The sequence below is a fragment of the Choloepus didactylus genome, chromosome 9 (assembly GCF_015220235.1).
Source record: "Choloepus didactylus isolate mChoDid1 chromosome 9, mChoDid1.pri, whole genome shotgun sequence".
NCBI lineage: Eukaryota > Metazoa > Chordata > Mammalia > Pilosa > Megalonychidae > Choloepus > Choloepus didactylus.
Window position 1 is genome coordinate 98,299,780 of NC_051315.1, and position 22,948 is coordinate 98,322,727.

Consider the following 22,948-nt stretch of genomic DNA (forward strand, 5'->3'; position numbering starts at 1 on the left):
ATTGTCAGTGCTGACCCGGGCAAGGGTGGAGTTAAGATAGAGAATCAAAGGAAGAAATCAAGTGTAGGAGGTAAATCCCTAAAGGGCTTATCTTCTCTAAGAAAAGTGGGAGGCAGGGCCAGTTCAACTGACTGCCATCCCTCAGAGACCTCAGACCCTAGGGTCTGGGGGTAAGGGGGAGAGACAGAAATAGCTTAAGCTTGGCTTCTGACATTCTCAGCCTCTAGAATGGACAGGGTCTACTGAGAATTAAAGGCAACAAACCTCTTTACACTGCTGGGGAGCTGTGGGCTGACAATTGCCATCTACTGGGCAGGATAGGAAAAGCACAGCATCTAGAGGCCTCACAGGAAAGCCTGACAACCTGCTGGGTCTCATCCTCAAGGTACTGAATACACCCTTTTCCTGAGACCTGGGCCCATCTGGTCTGGGAAAATCTGATTGGGGTAACCAAGGAAACCAGATGCCTAGACAACAAAAACTTATGAATCACACTAGAAAAAACAAAGATATGGCCCAGTAAAAGGAATAAACTTACACTTCAAATGAGATACAGGAGTTGAAACAACTAATTAAATATCTTCAAACAAATGCTAAATCAATTCAAAAATCAATGAGTTGAGGGAAGATACAGCAAAAGAGATGAAGGATATAAAGAAGTCATTGAGCAAACATAAGGAAGAAATTGAAAGTTTGAAAAAACAATTGGCAAAATTTATGGAAATGAAAGGCACAATAGAAGAGATGAAAAACACGATGGAGACATACAACAGCAGATTTGAAGAGGCAGAAGAAAGAATTCTATGAACTAGAGGACAGAACATCTGAAATCCTACGCAAAAAAAGAAGAGATAGGGGAAAGAATGGAAAAATATAAGCAGTGTCTCAGAGAATTGAATGACAACAGGAAGCATACAAATATATATGTCATGGGTGTCCCAGAAGAAGAAAAGAAGGGAAAGGGGGCAGAAAGAATAATAGAAGAAATAATCACTGAAAATTTCCTGTCTCTTATGAAAGACATAAAATTGCTGATCCAAGAAGTACAGTATACCCCAAACAGAATAGATCCAAATAGACCTACTCCAAGACACATGATAGTCAGATTATCAAATGTCAGAGACAAAGAGAGAATTCTGAAAGCAGCAAGAGAAAAGTGATCCATCACATACAAAGGAAGCTCAATAAGGCTATGTGTGGATTTCTTAGTAGAAACCATGAAGGCAAGAAGGCTGTGGCATGATATATTTAAGATACTGTAAGAGGAAAACCGCCAACCAAGAATAATATATCTGGCAAAACTGTCCTTCAAAAATGAGGGAGAGTTTAAAATATTTTTAAACTCTGAGAGAGTTTGTGAACAAGAGACCTGCTCTACAAGAAATACTAAAGGGAGCACTACAGGCAGATAGGAAAAGACAGGAGAGAGAAGTTTGGAGAAGAGAATAGAAATGAAGACTATCAGTAAGAGTAAAAAGAGAGAGAGAGAAAATAGAAATAAGATATGACATGTAAAACCCAAAAGACAAATTGGTAGACATTACACTGAGTGAAATTAGCCAAAAACAAACAGATGGATACTCTATGGACTCACTAATGTGAACTAACATTGATGAGTGAAATTTGAGAGTTCAAGTTTAGAACATAGTTTGTCAGGAGATAGAAAGAGGTTAGAAAATGGACATTTGATGCCAAAGGAGTATATAATATTCAACAGAATTGATTGTATATATCCAGAAATGGAAGCATAATGCTGTGTGGTAGTGGCACAATATTGTAAGTACTCTGAACAAAGATGAGTGTGAGTATGGTTGAAAGTGGAAGGCTAGGGGCATGTATGACACCAGAAGGAAAGACAGAAGATAAAGACTGGGATTCTCTAACCTAGTGAAACCTAGAGTGGTCAGTGATGGTGACTAAATGTACAAATATAAGAATGTTTTTAAAAGAGGGAGAACAAATAAATGTCAACATTGCAAGGTGTTGAAAATCAGATGTATAGGGGAACAAATACAGTCAATGAAAACTAGAGTCTATAGTTAATGATAACATTGTACAATGCTTCCATTAATTGGAACAAAGACAATATACCAAAGTTAAATGTCTATAATATGGGGATATAAGGGAGCGATATGGGATTCTTGATGGTGGTGGTGATGTCTGGCCTTTTCATTGTATTTTATTTTATTCTTATTTTTCTTCTATCTTTCATGTTTTTATTCTTCATTTTTTTTCTGCTTTTCCTCTTTCTTTGTGGAAGGAATAGAAATGTCCTAATATAGGTTGTGGAGGTGAATGCATAATTATGTGCTTATACCAGGAATCATTGGTTGTTTACTTAGAATGGATTTTATGGTGTGTAATAAAACTGTTTAAAAAATAAACAGAGGGATACAACTGCTGGAGAAAATGTGGAGAGAGGGATGTATGTATTCACTTTTGGTAGGGAAATAGAATGGGGTAGCCCATCTGGAGGGCAGTGTGGTGGTTCCACAGGAAGCTAACTATGGGGCTGCCATATGGTCCTGCAACCCCATTATTGGGTATATACTTGGAAGAACTGAGAGCAGAGACATGAATGGACATTGCACACTGGTGTTTATGGTGGCAGTATTCATGATTTGCAACAGATGATTTTGACCTAAGGGTATATCAACTGATAAATGGAGTGGTGAACTGTGGTGTATATATACAATGGAATATTGAGTGGTGGCAAGAAGAAGGAAGGTGTGAGGTATGCAACTAGGTGAGTGGATCTTGAGGACAGTATGTTGAGTGAAATAAGCCAAAATCAAAAAGAAAAACATTATAATACCTCGTTAATATGGACTAACTGTAATATGCAAACTGAGAATTGAATCTGAAAGCATAGGTTATCAGGGGAAGGCTTATAAGAAAGGTTCCTAGATTGTAAGCTCTTACAGCAGTCACATCTATTCATGAGTTGTGACAGTTATTTCTAAATCCTGAGATGATAAGCTGTTTAGCTATAACCTGGTCAGTCCCTGAAACTTCAAGTATCTGTGTGACACCTGAGACTCAGCGAGTCAGAAACTAAAATATATGCTTGACAACATGGGGACTTATCCGAGCTTCCAGTTGATGCGTTGCTGAAGAGCCTGGCTGAATCCACAGCCATCTACCAAAAGTTTAAGACCAAAATTCAGTTAGGGCTTCATTCTAAGCCTAACCTTTTATGCAAAAATGGTATGACTCCTTTGATATTTATGTGGTTCTTGTGTTTTTAAATCCCACTGCTGATTTACCAGGTTACCAAGGGCTGAGTTAAGGGTAGGGAATGGGTAGTCAATGCTTAATTGGTACAGGGTTTCTATTTGAGGTGATGGAAAGGTTTTGGTAATGGAGGGTGTTGATGGGAGCACAACATTGTGAATGTAATTTACACCACTGAATTATATATTTGAATGTGTTGAAAAGTGGAAAATTTAGGTTGTATATGTGTTACTAAAATATAAAACTGAAAAAACAAAAACTATAGGACTATACAACACAAACTGTGAACCCTAATGTAAACTATAGGCTTTAGTTAATAGTATAATTATAATACTATGTCATAAGTTGCAACAAAGGTACCACACTAATGCAAAGTGTTACCAAAGTGTTATAAAATAAGGAAAACTGTGTGGGGGGTACATATGGGAACTCTGTACTTTCTGCATGATTCTTCTGTAAGCCTTCAACTACATGTTGAGCTGTAACCAAAAACAAAAACAAAAAAAAGATATATGGTAGCACTCAGAAAAGAGGAAGTAAATGGGTCTCTCTGAAGTTCTTCCTAGAGGATTTGGTTTGGGGAGAGAAGAGCAAAGGAAGGACCTGAACAAAAGTATGGTAGCCAAGATTGTGTGGATATTACAGAAAGACTGTGGTTGAGAATGGTACCTGTAGGGTACATAGGACAAAGTAAAAGGAAATGGGGCTGGAAAAATGATGAAAATGATGAGAACAATAATGATGACAATAACACACACACACATACATATACACATGTATACATATATATACACATATATGTAAATCTTCCTTTTGAGTGTGCCATATCATTCAAGCCCCTCATCTTGTATATAGTAAATGCATAAAGGGGCTCTTTTCAAGGGGAAAGAATTCTCCCTCTTTTTCTGTCCCTCTGAGTGTCTCCTGACTCTCTTTCTCAGTGCTGTTCTTCAAACTGTTATCATTAAAACTTCTAGGAAGATGGTGGTGTAGATGAGGCAAAACAGGCTTCTCCTACTCCATGAAACTAACTAGAAAGGGGTCAGAGGACACCAGGGCCTGTGGTTCTGGGGTGTGACCAACCACAGAGGTTCCCCCGCAGTACGTGGAGGGGACACCCAACAAAAACAGAGGAGAGATGGCAGCTGAAGGGACGCAGTGAGTGTGTTCGCTGTCTAGACTGCCACTGGGCAAGGGAGTGAGCAGCAGCTCTCCACTCCCATGCACCTACCTTGACAGTTTGCTGAGGAGTGATCCTCCACAGCCAGACAGCAGGGAGCTCCTGTGAAGGAACCCAGCCAGTGTCAGTTGCTTTCCCCTGACAGAAGTCCAGGGGGGTGCAATGGTGAGAGGCAGGGAAGGGAGAGGCACCATACTGGCTATCAGGAGTCCGTCCCACACCCCAGAGAATTGCAGGCACAAGGCAGGCAGAGAACCAACAGGCAGGACCCATGTCACACCTGTGGGATGCCCTAGATTAGGCTCCCTGCCTACCTACTCAAGGCCCACATTGCAGCCCCAGGACCGGGATTCCCCAGAGCACACAGATCTGGTGCACTGATTGGCTCCCCACCCAGTTTGGACTTGACCCATCTCACAGAAGTTCAGGTAAGACCTACTTGAGAGCACCACCTGCTGGTAGGTTAGGGAAACTGCACTCCAGCAAGCTATACCTCAAGAGTACCACCTCCTGGTAGGATTGGGAAACTGCACTCCAGCAAACCAAATTATATATAAAGGCTCAATTAATTCTTCACGTCCCAAAATAACCCTATCAATATAAGCAAATGCCCAAAGCCAGCAGAAAATTACAAAGCACTTGAAGGATATAGAAGATACGGACAAGCCAAACGAACAAATTAAAAAGACAGAAGAGACACAAAATTTGGAGCAATTAGTCAAAGACACAAAAATATCAATATTATGGCTTAGGATATATAAAGAAGAATTTGCAAGAGTAAATAGAAAAATAACTCTCATGGAAATAAAAGATATTGTTGATCAAATTAAAAATATTCTAGAGACATATAACATCAGATTTGAAGAAGTAGAGGAAAAAATTAGTGACCTCGAAGATTGGGTGATGGAAAGTGATAGCACAAAAAATGAATGCTGAAAAACTTGAAAATTTTGAAATGGGTCTCAGGGAAATGATGGACAACATGAAGCACACAAATATAAGAATGATTGGTGTTCCAGGAGGGAAAGAGAAGAGTAACGGGCTAGGAAGAGTATTCAAAGAAATTGTTGGGGAAAACTTCCCAACCATTATAAACAACATAAATATGCAAATTAAAGATGGCCAATGAACTCCAAATAGAATAAATACAAATAAACCTACTCCAAGACATATAGTGATCAGATTGTCAAATGCTAAAGACAAGGAGAAAGTTCTGAAAGCAGCAAGAGAGAAGTGATTCCCCACTTACAAGGGAAACAACGTAAGACTATGTACTGACTACTCAGCGGGCACCATGGAAGCCAGAAGGCAGTGGTATGACATATTTAAAATTTTGAAAGAGAAAAATTGTCAGCCAAGTATTATTTATCCAGCAAAACTCTCCTTCAAAATTGAAGGAGAGCTTAAAATTTTCACAAACTGTTATCATTGAGGAATCTTCCATTAGTTCTGTCTCTTAGACAGCGAATCGATTCAATGGAACAGGACAGAATTTTTTTCTGGGTGTTTTCCTTACCTGAGAAAAGGTCAGGTTAAATGTGGCAGTAACAACAACAATAGTAACAACTACGATTTCTTGGGCATATATTTATATACTTTTATATTTATGGTGTCAGGGCTCCTGATCACCATGCCACACCAGTTGCAGGCCCGAGCCCTCGGCCGGCTGGCGTCTACTTAGAAACTCTGCACATGAGTTAGTTTCCAGTTAGGGAGGAGGGACTGTTGGAAGGGTGGTGATCTTTAGTTCTCACCAGCTTTCCCTGCTGTGCCTCTTTCTTTGAACAAAATCATCATGCAAGGAATTTCCGACGCCTGCCCCTCTCCTGGCCAGGGTTGTTTTACAGATAAGATGATATATGAGAACATACTTTAATGATTGCAAAATCCATTATAAAAATAATACCAGATTAATATATCCTTCGTTCTGTAAGTATGTAGGAACTAGATCGTTAGCTCTATTTACAAACAAGATAGGTATTATAAGTTTTGATAATGACTCCTTAGAGTGGGTGTGTGTATGGCTCTGGCCAAGCCCACGGTCAGGTGGTCTTCAGCATCCAAATCTGAAACCAGCCCTTGCTGGTCACTCTGTCCTCTTCTGAGGGCCCACCAGATTTTTCATGAAGTGGCAACACACTATTCACAATTGATGACCAGCTTTTTTTAATTTTAACTGTATTATCAAAAGTCATACATAAGTATAATTTCTCATTATTTTCTAAGTAACCCAGGTACCTGGTTGTCAAACTTTAATCAGCTCACCAAACTCAACCTCCAAACACAAACCCCACAACCTACCCTGGGTCATTGCACAGAACAAATGCTTCCTGCTCAAATGGCCTCATCAAATCCCCACTGCGTTGACTTCCTAGAGCAGGCTGAGCCAAGTTAAATGGGACTCAGGTGAAGTTTCTTAGGCAAAGAGGCATACAGCTTTGATGTAGCCTTTTGTTATGTTCAAAGCAACTCAGGAATAGGGTCGGGAGAGATTCTCAGCAGTGGTCTCCTTGTACCCAGACTTTCCTTGTTGTAGTATCGATATGCAGCTTATAGAGGAAGTCTAGGTGTGGGTTCCTAGAAAGTAATTAGTCAGGGTCTCAGTTTCCTCCTTCCCAGCCTGTGACTGCTTCTAAGCCATCAAGCTATATCCATTTCTTGGTTCATATAAGAAACTTGAGCTGACTTTTGTTGTTGTTGTTGCTTATTGTATATTTGCATAAATTTTATATCCTGAGTAGAGTTCTTGATTTTGCAACAGAATAATAAAACAGTGTGAACTGGCAGGTTTGGGGGTATGATTTGTAGCTGGTCTATCACCAACTCTTAGTGGAAGCATCAGCTGAAAGTATTATATAATTATCAAATTTTACAGGATCTGAGCTTATATTTACATCTGCTCATCTTTTGTTTCTTTTTAATAAATACTCCTTTTTCATATTTAATTTTGTAGATGAATTGCCCAACATGCTCATTTTTTTATTTTTCTGTTCTTGGTATAAATTCATATGGTTCAGTTCTATTGAAATCAAAGCACCAAAGTCTAATTAACATAATAGCAGTGAACACAGTGAGATCTTTGGACAATTTTTGTAGATTGAAAACAATGACAAAGCAAATGCAACCCAGGGTTACTGTATTATCTCTAGCCATCCCCATTTCACCCATTGTCATTATTTTGATTAAAAGGTATACAGAAGCCATGGTATTTTTTCAGGATGCAAAAATTATTACAGAAACTTCCCCTATTAATGGAAATGATTAGAGTGTGGAAATGGTACTCGAACAGCAAGAATGACATTAATTATGCAAAAAGCAATTGTATCTGGCAGTTGGCAAGTGTGCGTTATTCTTCAACAATCATCTGTGGGTTTGTGTCCAGCCAGCATTAGAAATCTGAAAGCTTTTTATTTTGGCAAAGTTTTCAGAGCACTTGGACTTCCAGCATCTAGATAAAAGGTAATTTGAAAGGAAATTATGTTGGTGAAATTGAAGAATTCAATAATGAGTTCTGTGAAAATGAATCAATGCCCAATTAAATGATTATATCAAATCCAACTTTAAATGTTGACTTAAAATACATTTAAAGACTTTGAAAGTAAGATGTTATATATACATCTATTCAGAAAAATAAGGTCTGTTATTTCCCAGCCTGGTGGAGGAATGGAGTATTCTGATTGATCCAAGAGTTTGATTAATGGAGAGAAACTTCAGACAGGAGTTACCTGTATGCTAAGAATTAGAGTAGGTGACAATAACCTAGCCTGTTTTCATAGTTTCTATTCCCTTTTGCAACTTTTCTCTGTTTCTCAGGTTCCTCCCCCCCCCCCCCCCTTCCAGGCTCCCTTCTCTATCGCTGTTAATGCTCTCACTGCCTTCTACAGAATCTGTTCTTATCCAGTATTTCTCCCACCCATTCTTGGCCATGTAAGTGGTGAATACAACCAATCAGAGCAACTTTTATTACTTCATTCATTCTTCCAGTCAATCTTTAGTGATCCCTTGCTGTGTTTAAGTCACTAACCTGACCACAGGAAGGGCTGCAAAAACTAATGACATGGGCAGCCTGCCATGGACACAAAACTTCATGTTCAGGATCCGCAAAATGCCCAATGGAATTGAATCACTGAACATATATGAAAGAGGCAGAGACAGAACTGGAAAGTTAGGTTGCTGCAGGTTATTGAAGGCCTTGAATGCCAGACCAAGAGTTTGAACTTTATTTGCAGGGTAATAGGAAAGCAGAGAAAGGGTCTGTATGTGTGGGTGCATGTGTGTGTTTGGTTTTTCAAACAAGGTTTTGACACAAGAACATCAGTGTTCAGAATGTCATCTCTTTAATTCCTTTCTCTTCATCTTGTCTTTGTTCATCTTTCTACGATTTGAACTCTGCTGATACAGCAAAGAGGCATAAAATAATTCAGTGTATATAAATTTGGGGCTTCTATGGGTCTTATTCCAGCATTATTGGTAGCATGGGTCTGGTAACGTGAATCAAATAGGTGCCCCCCACTGAGGTAGCCATTCAGACCAAAAATAGTCAAGCTCAGTGTATTCCGTAATTCATCCTAGAGGGTAAGTTTCCCCTGCTGGCCTACTATTGCTTTGAGCTTATAGAAATCTTCCCCCACTCTAAGCAATTACATAATTAAGCTTCCTAATGGTTGTGATTTATAATCCAAATCTAAGTTTAAATCTGAATTGTAAAAATGTTTGCATTTTTTTTTTTTTTAAGGGAAATGAAAAAAAAATCAGGGCTATGTAAACAAAAGAGCTTGAAAGTGGCAGACTTGTAAGATTTCTAACTTTAGGACAAATGTCATGAGGGTAAAACTCCCTTAGAAGATGTTTTGATGATATGATTGTTGCATTTTCTACTATATAATAGATTTAGTTAAAAAAACAAGATAGATGCTATGAAAGTGGATTAGTTCTTTCTGTTAGCTGTAACCAAGTAGGTGTTTCATTAACTTGATAAATATTAATGAACAAGGTGATACGCTAGCCCTAAGAATACACTAATGCATAAAGAAGCCATTGTCCCAACCCACATGAAACTTACAGTCTGGGGCCTTGTGTAAACTACTTAATAGACTGACCCCAGGTATGCATAAATGAAAGAAATTGTACACAATCCAAGTTTTTATTTGTTCTATAAAGTATAACTCTTTATTAAAAATTACTTTCGCTAACCCCAAAATTTTATGTATGTACACATACATATATATAAATATACATAAACACATATTATTGCCTCCAGCTATATGAAACAAATATTGCTAGGAAATTGGAGTTCAGTGATTTGGCTATGATGTCTGTAACACATTCCAAATGCTTCAAGATAGTCGCAGTTTCACATCTTCCATTCCACTGCCCCCATAGATTCATTCAAATCTTCAGGTCTGATGATGTCGTTCTTTATTTAGGAAATAGAATAACAGTATCTGTAACAATTCCTGCCAACACACAGAGCATCACTATGAGTGGAAGATGCTCTGCTTTGGGGTCAGACAGATCTCAGTTCAAATCCTGCCTAGGCCACTGAGCAGCTGTGACCAAAGACAAGTTGCTTAACCTTCTCTGAACTTCAGTTTTCTTGCGTGCAAGATAAGGCAGCAGTGGAAGCAGTAACACTGATAATAACTCACAATACTGATCTGGACTGTCTCAGAGAATCATTTCTTTCTGGTAATTGTAAATGAGAGTGACTGGAACTTGCCCACTGTGTGAAATAGGAAAAGGAAACATTCTGAAAAGTTTAGCATGTACATAAATTTACATTTAGTCTTTATAAATTACAGTATATTTTAAATATACTAAAGGGTTGAGTCAATGAATATCCTTAATAGGGCTTATCAGCTAAAAAGGATAGTATGAACTCATAAGAAATAATACGGGCAAACTATTAAATCATTTTTAAGATTAGGATACAATTTAAGGGTCAACTTTGTTTCTTTTGGGATAAGTGAAGAACATTGTCACAGAGTAAAATAAAATAAAGCAGCAGAAGAATAAATGATTCACATATTACATCCAAGAAACAATTAGAAGCCAAATTCAATTATTACTGGATATTAGTATCTAGTGATTAATGTAACTAACTGAGACTCCACCAAATTTCTGTTTACTTTGCTCCTGGCAAATACAGGACAGGTAAACAGACAAAGATTAGGGAATGCTTTCCTAATAATGTTTTTTCATCTTGTCATCAGACCCTTGTCTTCCCTCAAGAATGAGTTTCCATTTTAGCCAGTATGTCAATATCTCTGTTTATAGGTAGACAGATGGGGGAGAGGAAATAAGGAATGGAGTCTCTCACTCTTTAATTAAAGACGTCTTCGCCAGATTTTGCTCTTCAGGCTTATTGGAGAGCACACACACACGTGCAAGCACACACACTCACAAACTGCATCTGATAGATGAAGCAAAATTTGTAAAATTGTATCCACAATCATAGTTTCTATGGTAACTGTATCTTAGGCCAAGACAAACAGAGCTGGCAGAAGATATCTGATTTTATTTTCACCAAAGACAATCAGGAGAGAGAGAATTTAAGTTATTAAGATGCAGTGGCTCAGTGTATGTTCAGCTAGTACCTGGATGGTACTAGCAAAGATTTACTTCTTAAATCCTAATAAATACTTCATAATTTCAAAAGGTTGCAGATGACTTTGTTGTTCTCATCATTTGGCTCTGTAATAATCATTAGGTGCATACAGTTACTATATTAATGACATATAAATGGTTAACATAAATATGGAAGCTCTATGCAAGTTAACTTGTATAAATTTGTGTAAGTTGGAAGGAACCTCAAGGTCTTAAGTTTTAACCCTGACATTTTACAAGAGAGAGAGAGATGGAGGCACAGTGTGATTCAAATACTTATTCATGGGTTATTTTTAAAATATTTTTATCTGCTCTGTATTCTAAACTAGCAGGTGTTCTAGACTAACCTATCAGCCGAATACCCAGTTATTTGATGAGATTATTGAAATCAAATTAGAGAAAATAAGCACTTCAGAAATAATGGTTTGAACGAGTGTGTGTATACCTTTTCCTCTGTAGAAAACATCCTTATAAAATATATATCTCAAATGTGATATACTCCATCTCATTTCCAAAGAGAAATAATTAAAAACCTATTTTGATTTGGTTTATTTGTTTAAATGGAGTATTGCCCTCAATTTACCTCCAAATGTGTAGTATTTGAGCCAAATGCCATATTATTAAATACTCTCACAAACAAGTTTATAACTTTTTAGAAACTGTCATTATGTTAATTCCCTATGAAAATCTTCCAGCCAAACCTGTAGCTATGTTAAAGCAATATAATTCAAAAGGAAACTTTAGAAATGTGGGAAACTGCTTAAAAATATCTGTCATTACCAACTTGAAATGAAATGCACATTTCCTAAAATGGCATCTAAATTTTTGTGTTTTTTGCATCTTAATCTTATGGTGTGTCTGGCAGCATAAGACTTTTTTTTTTTTTTTTTTGGTACTGGACCTGAGTAAGATATATTTGTAAATGAGGATGTTATGTATAGGTGAATAAGTTGTATTGCACCTTTGCACAGCCTTTCCACCACAGCAGCTTTTAAATTTCTTCAGGAAAATTGACTTATGGGACATAAATTACAACATTGGAAAAAAATGTATCTAACCTGTAGACGCTGGAAAACATGTTAATTTTGAATTGTTTCAGCTTTTATCCTCAGACGTTTGCAGAAAACCTTGCATGATTTATTCTTTTATTTTTAATGAATTGTTAAAAATGTTTGAAAGGGCATTAAATCTTCCCTTCTGCCATTAATCTGCAAATGGGGGAAATAGGGGGGTTAAATGGCCTCTTTAGTATATTGCTTTATGAAACTGCTGATTCTAGCAATGCCAGTCTAGAAATACATACTAATTTAAGGAATCCCGAGTGTAAGCAGCAAGCTCCTTGGTTTTGTGGAGAAAAGACTAATAGCTTTATTTCAGCAAGGCTCTTAACACCCCAGCCTTGAGCAGGCATTGAGTGAATGACATTGGGAGAACTCCCATGGCCTAAAAGCATCTTAATTCAACTTTGCTCCCAAACACCGAGCCCTCCTGATAGGCTGTCATAATTCAGCCAAAAAGGGGCGCCACGTTGGAAGATGCTTGAGGGTGTGAGTTTTTCAAGTTGTTTTAAACAAGCTCTCTGAAGTTTCGCTTCCTGAGTTGAATCAGCGAGTGAAATATAAATATGCTCAAAATCTAGGCTGAAGTTCTAACATTACAGTGTTGTGAAAAAGACTAGGTTTCTGTTATGGCTTAAGTCAAGATTGTTTCTATCAGACATATATTTAGGTCATTACATTAAAAAAAAAAAAGGAAAGAAAAGAAAATCCCTGCACGATACCAAGTGAGATAAAGGGCTTCTTTAAAAAAAATTAATTGGATCAGAGCCACTGACCTTATTTTCTTGTGATGAGGGAAATTACCTAATAAGGATTTCTTTAAGTAGGAACAGTCCCAGGTCTTGTGGAACACAGAGCAAAATGAGAAATGAGCTTATAAATGCATGTGCCTGATTTCTTTCCCCTCACCCTCTCCTCAGGTGGCCTGATTTGCTAAGGACCTAACTACAAATTCTTAGTTAGCTTCTCTTTGGCAATCATCTATCTGCAATTTGCTACCCTCCATTTACAGCTATTTGCAAGAATCTTTGTGCCCTATACAATAATCTATATTGCCACCAATTTAAAGGAGGAAATTAGATAAATAAGTTATGATTTATCCATATAATGGGATATTACATTGCCATTAAAATTCATGTTTTTGAAAGATTTTTAATGACACAGGAAAATGCCAATAAAAAATAGGTGGGAAAAACTCTGTATACTATTAAAATATATGTATTTGTAAATGTTAACAGAGGTCATCTCTGGGTAGTTTTCCACAATTGGCATTTAGGAAGGAAAAGCAGTTATATCTATTTTTAAAATAATGGAATATAGATTTATTCCCATCATTTCCATTGACTAACAGTGGGTCCCAGAGGAAGAAGACTTTTTCTCATCTCTGTATCTCAGCATACTTAGCATGTTACTCTACTTAGGAGACAGTAACAAATGTTTATTTGCTTGAAAGTAACAATCCCATTTTGTGAGCATACTAGCATGAGACAGTAAAACCAGTGGATATTTGTTTATTAGAAAACTATAAAGAGAAGATAGAAGGCTACAGGAGAATAAAAGTAGCTCATAAAGACTTTCCACATCATACAATCTGGCTTTCTCTCCCATCAATACACTGAAATCAGCCTCACTAAAGCACCGGCCACCATCTCGCTGCCAATTCCAGCATACACTTTTGCAGACCTTATATGGGTCACTGTTCAGTTGCAGAGAATATCCACTCTAGCTAGTTTAAGCAAGAACGTATTTATTACATCATAGTAATTGGCTTATGGAGACTAAAGAAACAAGTTCTGGGATGGATTTTCCAGAATGATTTCCCAATCAGGGAATCAGGCTACCAAGGGAGATGCTGCCACATCTATAATCAGGAAATTTTGGGCTCCAAAACCACACAGTCACTGTTTATATCAGCCACCATGATTAGCAAGCTGCAACAACCTCTACTGCCACCACCCAAAATGTGCCATCAAAGCTACTTCACAGTGGCTTCACCACCATCTAAGGATAAAAGTAAGTTCCTTGGCATGGTACATGAGCTCCCTCAAAATCTTATCTGTGTCAATATCTCCAGAACTTGGACTCTGGGGTCAGGGAGACACGATCCTGGTCTCACCTCTTCCACTTGTGGGCTGTGACCTTGAGCAACTACTCAGTTTTCTCATCTGCAAAATGGGACATGAATGATCCCTACCTCCTGGGTTTATTAGGAGGATTGACTGGGATGGTGCAAGCAAAGGACTTAACCTTGTGCTTGACACATAATAAGTTCTGAATAGATGTTAAATTACAAAAGCATCATTAATTATTGCAGCCACAGTAATAACACAGTAGTGCTACTGTTACTAATATCTTCTTCTTCATACCATCTATTGCTGCCTTACCAAAATCTTGACATTCCCTGAACAAACACAGAGTGCTTTTTTTTATGCCTCCATGCTGTTTCATTTTTGTTCTCTCTACTTAGAATGCCTTCTCCTGCTACTCTTACACTCCTTTCCCCCTGAAAAACTCCTCTTCATTTATATTCAAGTGTTAGAGGAAGCTTCACCACCTATATGAAGGTGTCATCGCCTCTCCCAGATGGACTTTGGTTTCCATCCCTTCAGCCACACACAGCCTCCTTCCTCCTACTTCTTCTCAAGCAATGATCTCATTGTACCATAATTGTTTGCAGACCTGTCTCCTTGAGGACTGTGCTGGATTTCTTCAACGCTTTGTATCAAGGGCCTAGCATAATACTAGGATACAGTAGGTGCTCACTAATTACTAATAGGATGCCTGCATTAATGATGTTGGAATATTATAGAGAACATAAATATATACACCATTAGTGAAGAACTGAATAATTTTTGGCATAGAAGCATGCCACCCATCTGTTATATGTTCACCCTGTTTTCAGTTTGTGGGATAGATACAGAAAGGTCTCATAGATACAGAAAGGTCCCTCATTCAGGGAACAAAAACACTGCATTGAAAGCTTACAGGGGCTAATCACTGCCCCTCAGGATCTCAGAGGCTGGCGGAAGAGACCCCAAGAGGTATGAACACAGGAAGTACATAGGAAGGAACAAAGACAAAAAGGGCCAACACTAGAAAGAAAACAGTTAATCACTTCTATGTGGTTGTTCGTAAGGGAGGGAACACACAGAGATTCAGAGTATTCAGGATGGGCTTCATGTAAGCCGTGGAGTGGAGGGCTGGTTGTAAGCAATCCCTGTCGGTAAAGAAAAGTCTCAAGGAAAAGCTGCTTTTAAAAATATGGTCCTTCCATATCTCAGGGTATAACTGAAGCTAAAATGGCCTGGGCCAGTGACTTGAAGCCTTTCCTCAGGATTTAAAAATCTTTAGAAATTAAGAATAATCAATATAGGAACCATTTTGGAAATTACAAATAATATAATTATTACAATAATAGAAACAACACCGACCATTTATTTAGGGTTGCAGCAAAAGCAGATTTACCATGAAACAAATGAAGTTTAACCTTCAGGGTCCCTCACCTGCATGGATCCCTGTAAATGTTCTAGGTGGGGAGAAGCCAGGTTGGGATCAGCAAGCATTTCTAGGTTAGCATTTCTAGGAAATTCCCTAAAGAGACCTTGGAAGAAAAGGATCTGAATCTCCAAACCTACAGTAATTTGCTGTGATTTTCCTTGTCAGAGCCTAAGGAGCCATGATAACTACATGTAAGGTGGTATCCTGGATAAGTTCCTGGGGGAGAAAAAAGATATTAGAGAATAACTAAGGAAATCTGAATAAACTATGGACTTTGGTTAATAATGATTTATCAATATTGGCTCATTAATTGTAAGAAATGTACCTCATTCATGCAAGATGCTAATAACATGGAAACCTGTGTGCAGAGTATATGGGAACTCCCTATATTATCTTCTCAATTTTTCTGTAACTCTAAAACTGTTCTCAAAAATAAAGTTTATTTAAATATACACACACACACACACACACACACACACACACACACACACATATATATATATGTATATATATATGTATTCTTACACCTACTAAATATCACTGGTCTGGTGACAGCAAAGAGTCAGTTTAATAATGACCCTTTCCTGATGGAGGAGACTTGGTTGTTAAATGCCATGTTTGTGACTTGATCATCCATTCCTTTAGCCATTCTGAGTTGTTGCTTTTCCATGGTTGATTTTTGGCAGGCGGCAGCAGCATTTATGCGCTAATTACAATTTTGAGATGCATTGTCAGTAACCAGTGTGTATAATAGATCTTCGTCTCTAATTACTCTTCTCTCCACAGGTGTCTGGAAAGAGTCCAGGTGGGAATGCCCACAACCTCAGCTTCGAGGGGCTGGAGAGACAGTATGCCTCCTTACCCAGGTACCTCACTGAGGGGTCTCCCGCCCCCAGTTCACCCGCAAATGAAGTCTTTAGAGAATACTACATGAACTAGAAGTCTGGCTTTTAAATAGGGACTATGCTCTAATTTTGCCTTACTGCCATCTGCTGCAGCCCTAGTGCCATCTTCACAACTTTGCTAATAATTGAAACACTTGTGGGTTATTTTTTAAGGGAAGAAAAGAGTATATCATTGCAATTGAACATGTCAGCAAGAATATTGGATAGTGAATGGAAATCCTAAGCCATTACTATAAAAATGGTATTGAACATCTCACACCAAGCTTAGAGACAATAAAATAGTAAATCCTCTGTCCTAGGAGTTAGCCATGAATAAGGGCGGGCCAACTTTAACCTTGGAGCCTTGTGTGGGTGTTAGAAGGCAGAAGGGAAATGTGAACCTGGGAAGGTGTTCTTTGCTTGATTTAGAATCCGACTGTGTTCTCGAGGCAGTAGGCAAAAATTGCTGGGAGGCACAGACACAGTAGGGGGAAAGAGACAAGTGTGTGGGAAAAGTTTGCTTGGCAATTCTGGCCTAACATGATCTACTTATGCTGTAACTAGACAACCCTGAAAATGAGATACAATTCTCCAAGGTTTGTGCTCTTATCTGTGAGCTGAAGAATAATTTTAGTCTGCTATCAGTAGCGCATGACAAAGAGGAAACCTTTCCAAGATTAGAGTCCAGCTACTAGGGGAGGTAGAAGAGTTGTGAGTGTGAGAATTAGTAAGTTAGAAAAAGAAACAAAGAAAGGTTAATACCAGCCAGAAAACTAAGTTGCTACAGAATATCTCCTTTTAAAGAGGGAGGGAGAGCTGCTTCATCATCAAAGCTGAGTTGTTCAAGTGCTAAGTCAGAGACGGTTACTGTTTTGAGTTACATGTTGGCTATCTGCGTGTGAGTTTACAAAAAATAACATCCTGAACATTAAAAAGCCGTAGCCTCCATGACTATCTGCTCTTATAAATAGTGTTGACTTTCAAAAGAAACAAAATCTCAAATCTAGCAGAGAACCAATTTTTAGCAATGATTGGGCAAGATACTCAACATATACAGTATTTTTAAAGCTTCTATACAACTACATTTTATTTTATGTCCCTGTTTTTTCTTACATGTTACATTATAATCTTTTCTTCCCCCTGATTTTTTCCCTCTCCCATTTTTTTCCTGGCCCAGTGTCTTGTTTTCATTAAAAGAATAGAAGTACTCTCCAAAATTCATTTTAAATATAAGATTTCCTGCTTTTAGTGTTGAAGTGTATGGAAATTGTGGTTAAAGCAGATGGAAAGTAGCATGTTCTTATGAAGGGAAAGAAAAAAAAAAACCTGGAAACAGTTTAATGTCTTCCTCGCCCACTTGCACTCAGACTGCGGAAATGGGTATTTTTGTTCAAATTAAAAGCACAGAGATAACATTTTAGAATTCTGTTAAGTTTCACTCATTCATTCATCTCCATATATCTATTAATCATGTACTAGGTATCAGGCCCTGGAATACAGAGACTAGAGACCCAGTCCCCGTCCTGCTTTGGAACCGTGCTATCTAGTAAAGGAGGCAAGCAAATCCGCTTTTCATCACAGTGTACCACGTGCTTAGATTAGTAATTATTAACATAAATTTCTCCAAATTTCCAAATCCTATTTATTTCAATTAATTATCCCTGAAATGCTCAATCATGGCAGACTCTAAACAAGTCCATTTTAGGATTAAACACTTCAGAGGCAGTCTTCTGACAAAGGCAGTACATTTATGTTGTTTGTGGCACTGGAACTATCACCACAGTGTATGAATTGACAAAATCCTGCCAGCCCCAAGAATATAACTGTAGCTGAAAGGGAAGCCTCTTAGACTGAAAATAGTTTTGACAAAAAGTGCTCTCACACACATATACAATGGTAGGAGCGATTAGCCGCATGTGCCAACAGACCTTTGTAGCTACCTGGCAACCAGAAGTAGCCAGGATGAAGAATAAATAGGGCTCAGGAAAATGCACACAATCCCTGGCATTGGCTTTTAAATGGGGGCCTCAAACTTGGGTTTCCATCTCAATATCAAAAGAGAAAATGTAAAGCACCCTTGCAGGGAATATGTTCCAATCCACAGGGGGGTTCATATTTACCCAAGGAGATGCAGAATGCAGAGGCAAAGGGACATACTGCTGGCTTCTGAAAAGGGTGTAGATTCAGCTCCGAGTGCCGAGTGCCAGCGACATTTACCCTGGTTTTCTAGTCTTTCCCCCCTGGAGATTTTACTGTCCACTTCACTGAAGCACGCAAGCTCGACCGCGCTCTCCCTTTGGCAGGCGAGTGAGGCGAGCACGTCTCTGTAGGCCCGGATCCCCTCTTCATCACAGAGGCAGGAGCTTTAAAATATGTATGGAGTTAAATTTTTAATTAAAAATAGAAATAATTCTATCTTATAGGAAGTCAGTGCCCAATCTTTAAGAGGACTTAATATGTTCCTCACTGATTTGGTTCCTCTGTTGTTTGTGGTGAGCATCACAGGATTTTTTAAAGATAAATACAATAATGGTAGTATGCCAAATTTGGAGCCATCAACCCAGTGAGAAAATGTCCCCAGTGCATAGAGTTGGTAAGGAGTCCCCGCCAAGGGGCACCCTCCTGTACTGTCATGGAACTCTGTCATGGCTAAAGTAGGTCCGTGTAGCCTTCTGCCAGGCTAAATGACACTTGACAAAACAAAGTCAGAGCCCTGGCCATCACAGGGAGGAGACAATTCCTAGCACTTGGTAGTTACGAGATTGCCTAAGGCTAAGTAAGGGCTAAGTGATGTTAAATGTTATTGTTAGGCAATGTTAAATCGTCTGCCTCCAAAGAAAAATGACTTGATTTTTTTTTTCCTGAGGGTGCTGTTTTGGAAAGCAGAGTGTGGTTATAATACAATCTCATGAGCAAACACCAGCCCTTTACCAGGGCCAATGTTTTACCACCTGTCAAGCTCCCACTTTTCATTGGTGGGAAACAGAATGAACTAGAATTCCCTTATTCTTGCCTGACACAAATTATTACTCACGCTGGGTAGAAGGGAAGTGGCTGTTTCCTAGGATGACTATAATGTGTGAATATCAATATGTGTATTTTTGCAAACTGCTTCTTTTTCTCTCTGGCCTCCCAGCCCCTTTCAATTCTCCCAGGCCCCATTCTGATTTTATAGGCCTCAGTCGTGGTCAGTCCCCGCAGCAGTGAACTCTCAACTCTTTCGTCTCAAGCTTCCATCGTTCCCACCTGGCCCATCTCGGGCCCCACGGGATCCCATTATCCCCTTCTCTGCAGATGGCTCAGTGCATCAACACATAATGTTGCTCTTCCGGGCTTGTAATCAGGTGTGGAGTCATAAGTAGTAAGCAAAAAGGCACTGCACCTTTTCTGCTGTCCTACGTATGTGGGTGGCGAGAGCTTGCTGGAGAAAGTCTTAAAACTGCATTCATTTATTCAACTACAAAATTCATGTTATGCAGCCCCAGCTGGGCCCCTGCTGCTGTCCAGCATTCCTTTCAGTTGTGTTGTTGACTCCCTTGACGATCCCAGAGAGGCTGTTCCAATCCTTTTCTACTCCTGTTAAATTCTACAAAGATGACTAAGCCTCCAAGCCCCATCTCTGGAGATGACCTCACTTCCTTTCCTTTATGACCTTGAGGCACTCACCGTTAGCTCTTCAACTTCTGCTTCCTGCAGTTCAGACTTGCTATGTCTTCCCTCATACATCCTTCCAAAGAGAAGACAATAAGGACATGGGCTTGGAGCCGGGCCCTGATTAGAGCCCCTGACCTGTCACTTATCACCTGTGTGACCTTCAGTAGGTGATGTAATTGCTCCAGGCTCTGTTTTCCAATCTATAAACTGGGGATGGTATCAGGGACTCCATATAGTGTTGATGTGAGTATTGAATACAATATTACAAGCCAAACCCTTAGTGAAGAGGCTGCCCAGTATATTTTAAGGATTTTTTTTCATTGTTAGCTCTTTACATTCTGGGGAAGAAGTGTTCCTTTCTTGTACGAGGCAAACCCATACACCAGCATTCATCCTCCCTGCCTTTGCGGGGACCCGGCACAACCACCAACTCCTCTCTCCACTGCATCTTTAAGTGCACTCATCAGCTGCTTTCCTCTCCCTGCCTGTTACTGCAGATGCATAGTCTTGGCTGCATAGTTTGCTGGGAGTCCTGCAGATCAGTAAAGGGGAGAGCAAAGACCCACCTGGGCACCTACCAGGGGTACTAACTGAGGCCAAAGAATTAGGCAACTCTGGGGTAGGACCAGTGGTCCAGATGGTCAAGAGCAAGAGGACAAAGCAAACTAATGTGAACTGAGCGATAAGTCGTGCTAGTGGACATGCCAGGAGGCAGCACTTCTTGAATACAGGGAGTTTATATAAACAGGATACAGGATGCAGATTTGGGTCTGGACAAGAGACCAGGACCCCTATCCAACCAGACTTGGACATTTAGAGCTAGTATTGCCCCAGTGGCCAGTGGGAGTCAGGTACCCAGGTGGAGGCCATACCCCATATGAGTTAACCAGGAAGGCTGAGCTTGATGCTCTTGCCCCTGGGGCAGATCTGGTGTGGGAGCACCAGCCTATTAACCGGTAGAGAAGAGCTCCTGAGATACTGCTAAGAAACTCCTGTTGGCCCAGGACCAGGCAGTGCTGGGCAGGCAGTTACAAGCAGCACTCAGAACCAAGCCGGGCTGGGTGGCAGGACTGCCTCCATGAGGCTGAGTCTTGCCCATCAAGAAAATCGAAGACATTCCCTCAATCCTCCTTCCTCCTCCAGTTCCCACTTCTCCTACTTTAGGAAAAAAGATCTGTACCTGGTAGCTCTATTTCCATGTCAGCCACTCATAGTCTGTAGTTTCTTGCCACAGGCTTCTGACCATACCACTGATACTTCCATCTGATTCTGCTCCCAGCTCTTTCCTTTATTTTTTTATTTATTTTTTTAATCTTCATTTTATTGAGATATATTCACATACCACACAGTCATACAAAACAAATCATACATTCGATTGTTCACAGTACCATTACATAGTTGTACATTCATCACCTAAATCAATCCCTGACACCTTCATTAGCACACACCCAAAAATAACAAGAATAATAATTAAAGTGAAAAAGACCAGCTCTTTCCTTTATGTAGATTCTCTCTGAGTAGTCCCCTGTGCTCCTAAGGATTCCATTCTCATCGCTATCATGATCACTCCAAAACATAACCTGGCTAGCCTTCATCTCTCACTCTTGTTGTGACCCCATTTACAACTGCCTGCTTGACATTTCATCCTGACATTCCAAGACACCTCAGAGTCCCCATGCCAAAACCCTGCCCTCCATGTCATCTTCCTTTAGCTCTTCTTCCTTTTAACTTCCATAGCATGCATTTGGCAACTCTGCAGTGCCACTGCAAATACCCTGAATTAGATTATGATTCTTCACTGCCCTGTCTCATCCCCACTGGATTATAAGTTCCTTGAGGTAAGGGACTTTGTCTTACCCCTTTTTTATACCCATCACCAGAACCTCACAGAACCTCACATAGGACTATGTATATAGTAAGTATTCAATACGTTGGTACATAAATGAGAATGGGTTTATTTTTATACAAGTAGTTTATGGAAAAGAATTCTTCCCAAGATTTCTTGGCAGTTTTTTCAGGATACTCTTTGTCAATATAAGTAGTGATCTCCCCATGAAAATATATCTTTTCTCTGGAATCATCAGAATTCCAGACTTCTAAAGGGTTGATGTCTATTGAGAACTTACCATGTGCCAGGAACTGTTTTACATGCTTTGCTTCTACCACTTAATGCTCACATTAACCCTATGAGAGGGATTACCATTACTATCCCCATGCTATAGACAAGGACACAGGCATTGAGAGACTAAGCAAAATTGCCCAAGTTCATCAGCTGAAAATATCAGAGCTGGGATTTGAACCCAGGCAGTCTGGCTGCAAGGCAATGTGCTTAACCATTACAGCAAAGATTTTTCCACCTTCTCCAGACCCAATTTGCGATTATCATACTCTCTTGTATTATTTGCCCAACTTCTTGTCTTTTTCACTAAACTATAAGTGCCTTTGAGGACAGGGACTGTGCTTTATTCATCTTTGTACATGACACAGAGCGTTACTACTATACAGGTTAGGTAATGCCTTTCAACTGTCTCTGTAATGCTGTCATAAAATCAATTCTTTTCCTGTTCCCTTGGGTGCTTTGTTTGAAATATGAACAGTTTAATGCGTAATTGCTAGAAGAACATTAAGCAATATACTTTGCCTACCCAAAAGAGAATCCTGTGTTTTGTTAGAACACTCCTGAGAGTTGAAAAAGCGGTGTCTGCAAATTGGTACTTTGGTTCTTTAAGATTAAGAATAATACCTACCCAGAAAAGAAAAGATCACAATAAATTTTCTGAACGTGGCTACAGGAGCACACTGAGGGAGGGAGACTGATGAGGGACAAAGGCCTG

General features: G+C 39.3%; 1 protein-coding gene across 1 annotated transcript in view; it reads left to right on the plus strand.

The window, feature by feature from the left end:
* Positions 1–22,948, plus strand: part of PARD3B (par-3 family cell polarity regulator beta) — a 1,159,791-nt gene that overhangs the window by 1,086,646 nt on the left and 50,197 nt on the right. The window contains exon 22 of the mRNA XM_037849784.1: positions 16,363–16,442. Within this exon, the coding sequence (XP_037705712.1) occupies positions 16,363–16,442 (80 nt within the window). The remainder of the gene's footprint in view (positions 1–16,362; positions 16,443–22,948) is intronic.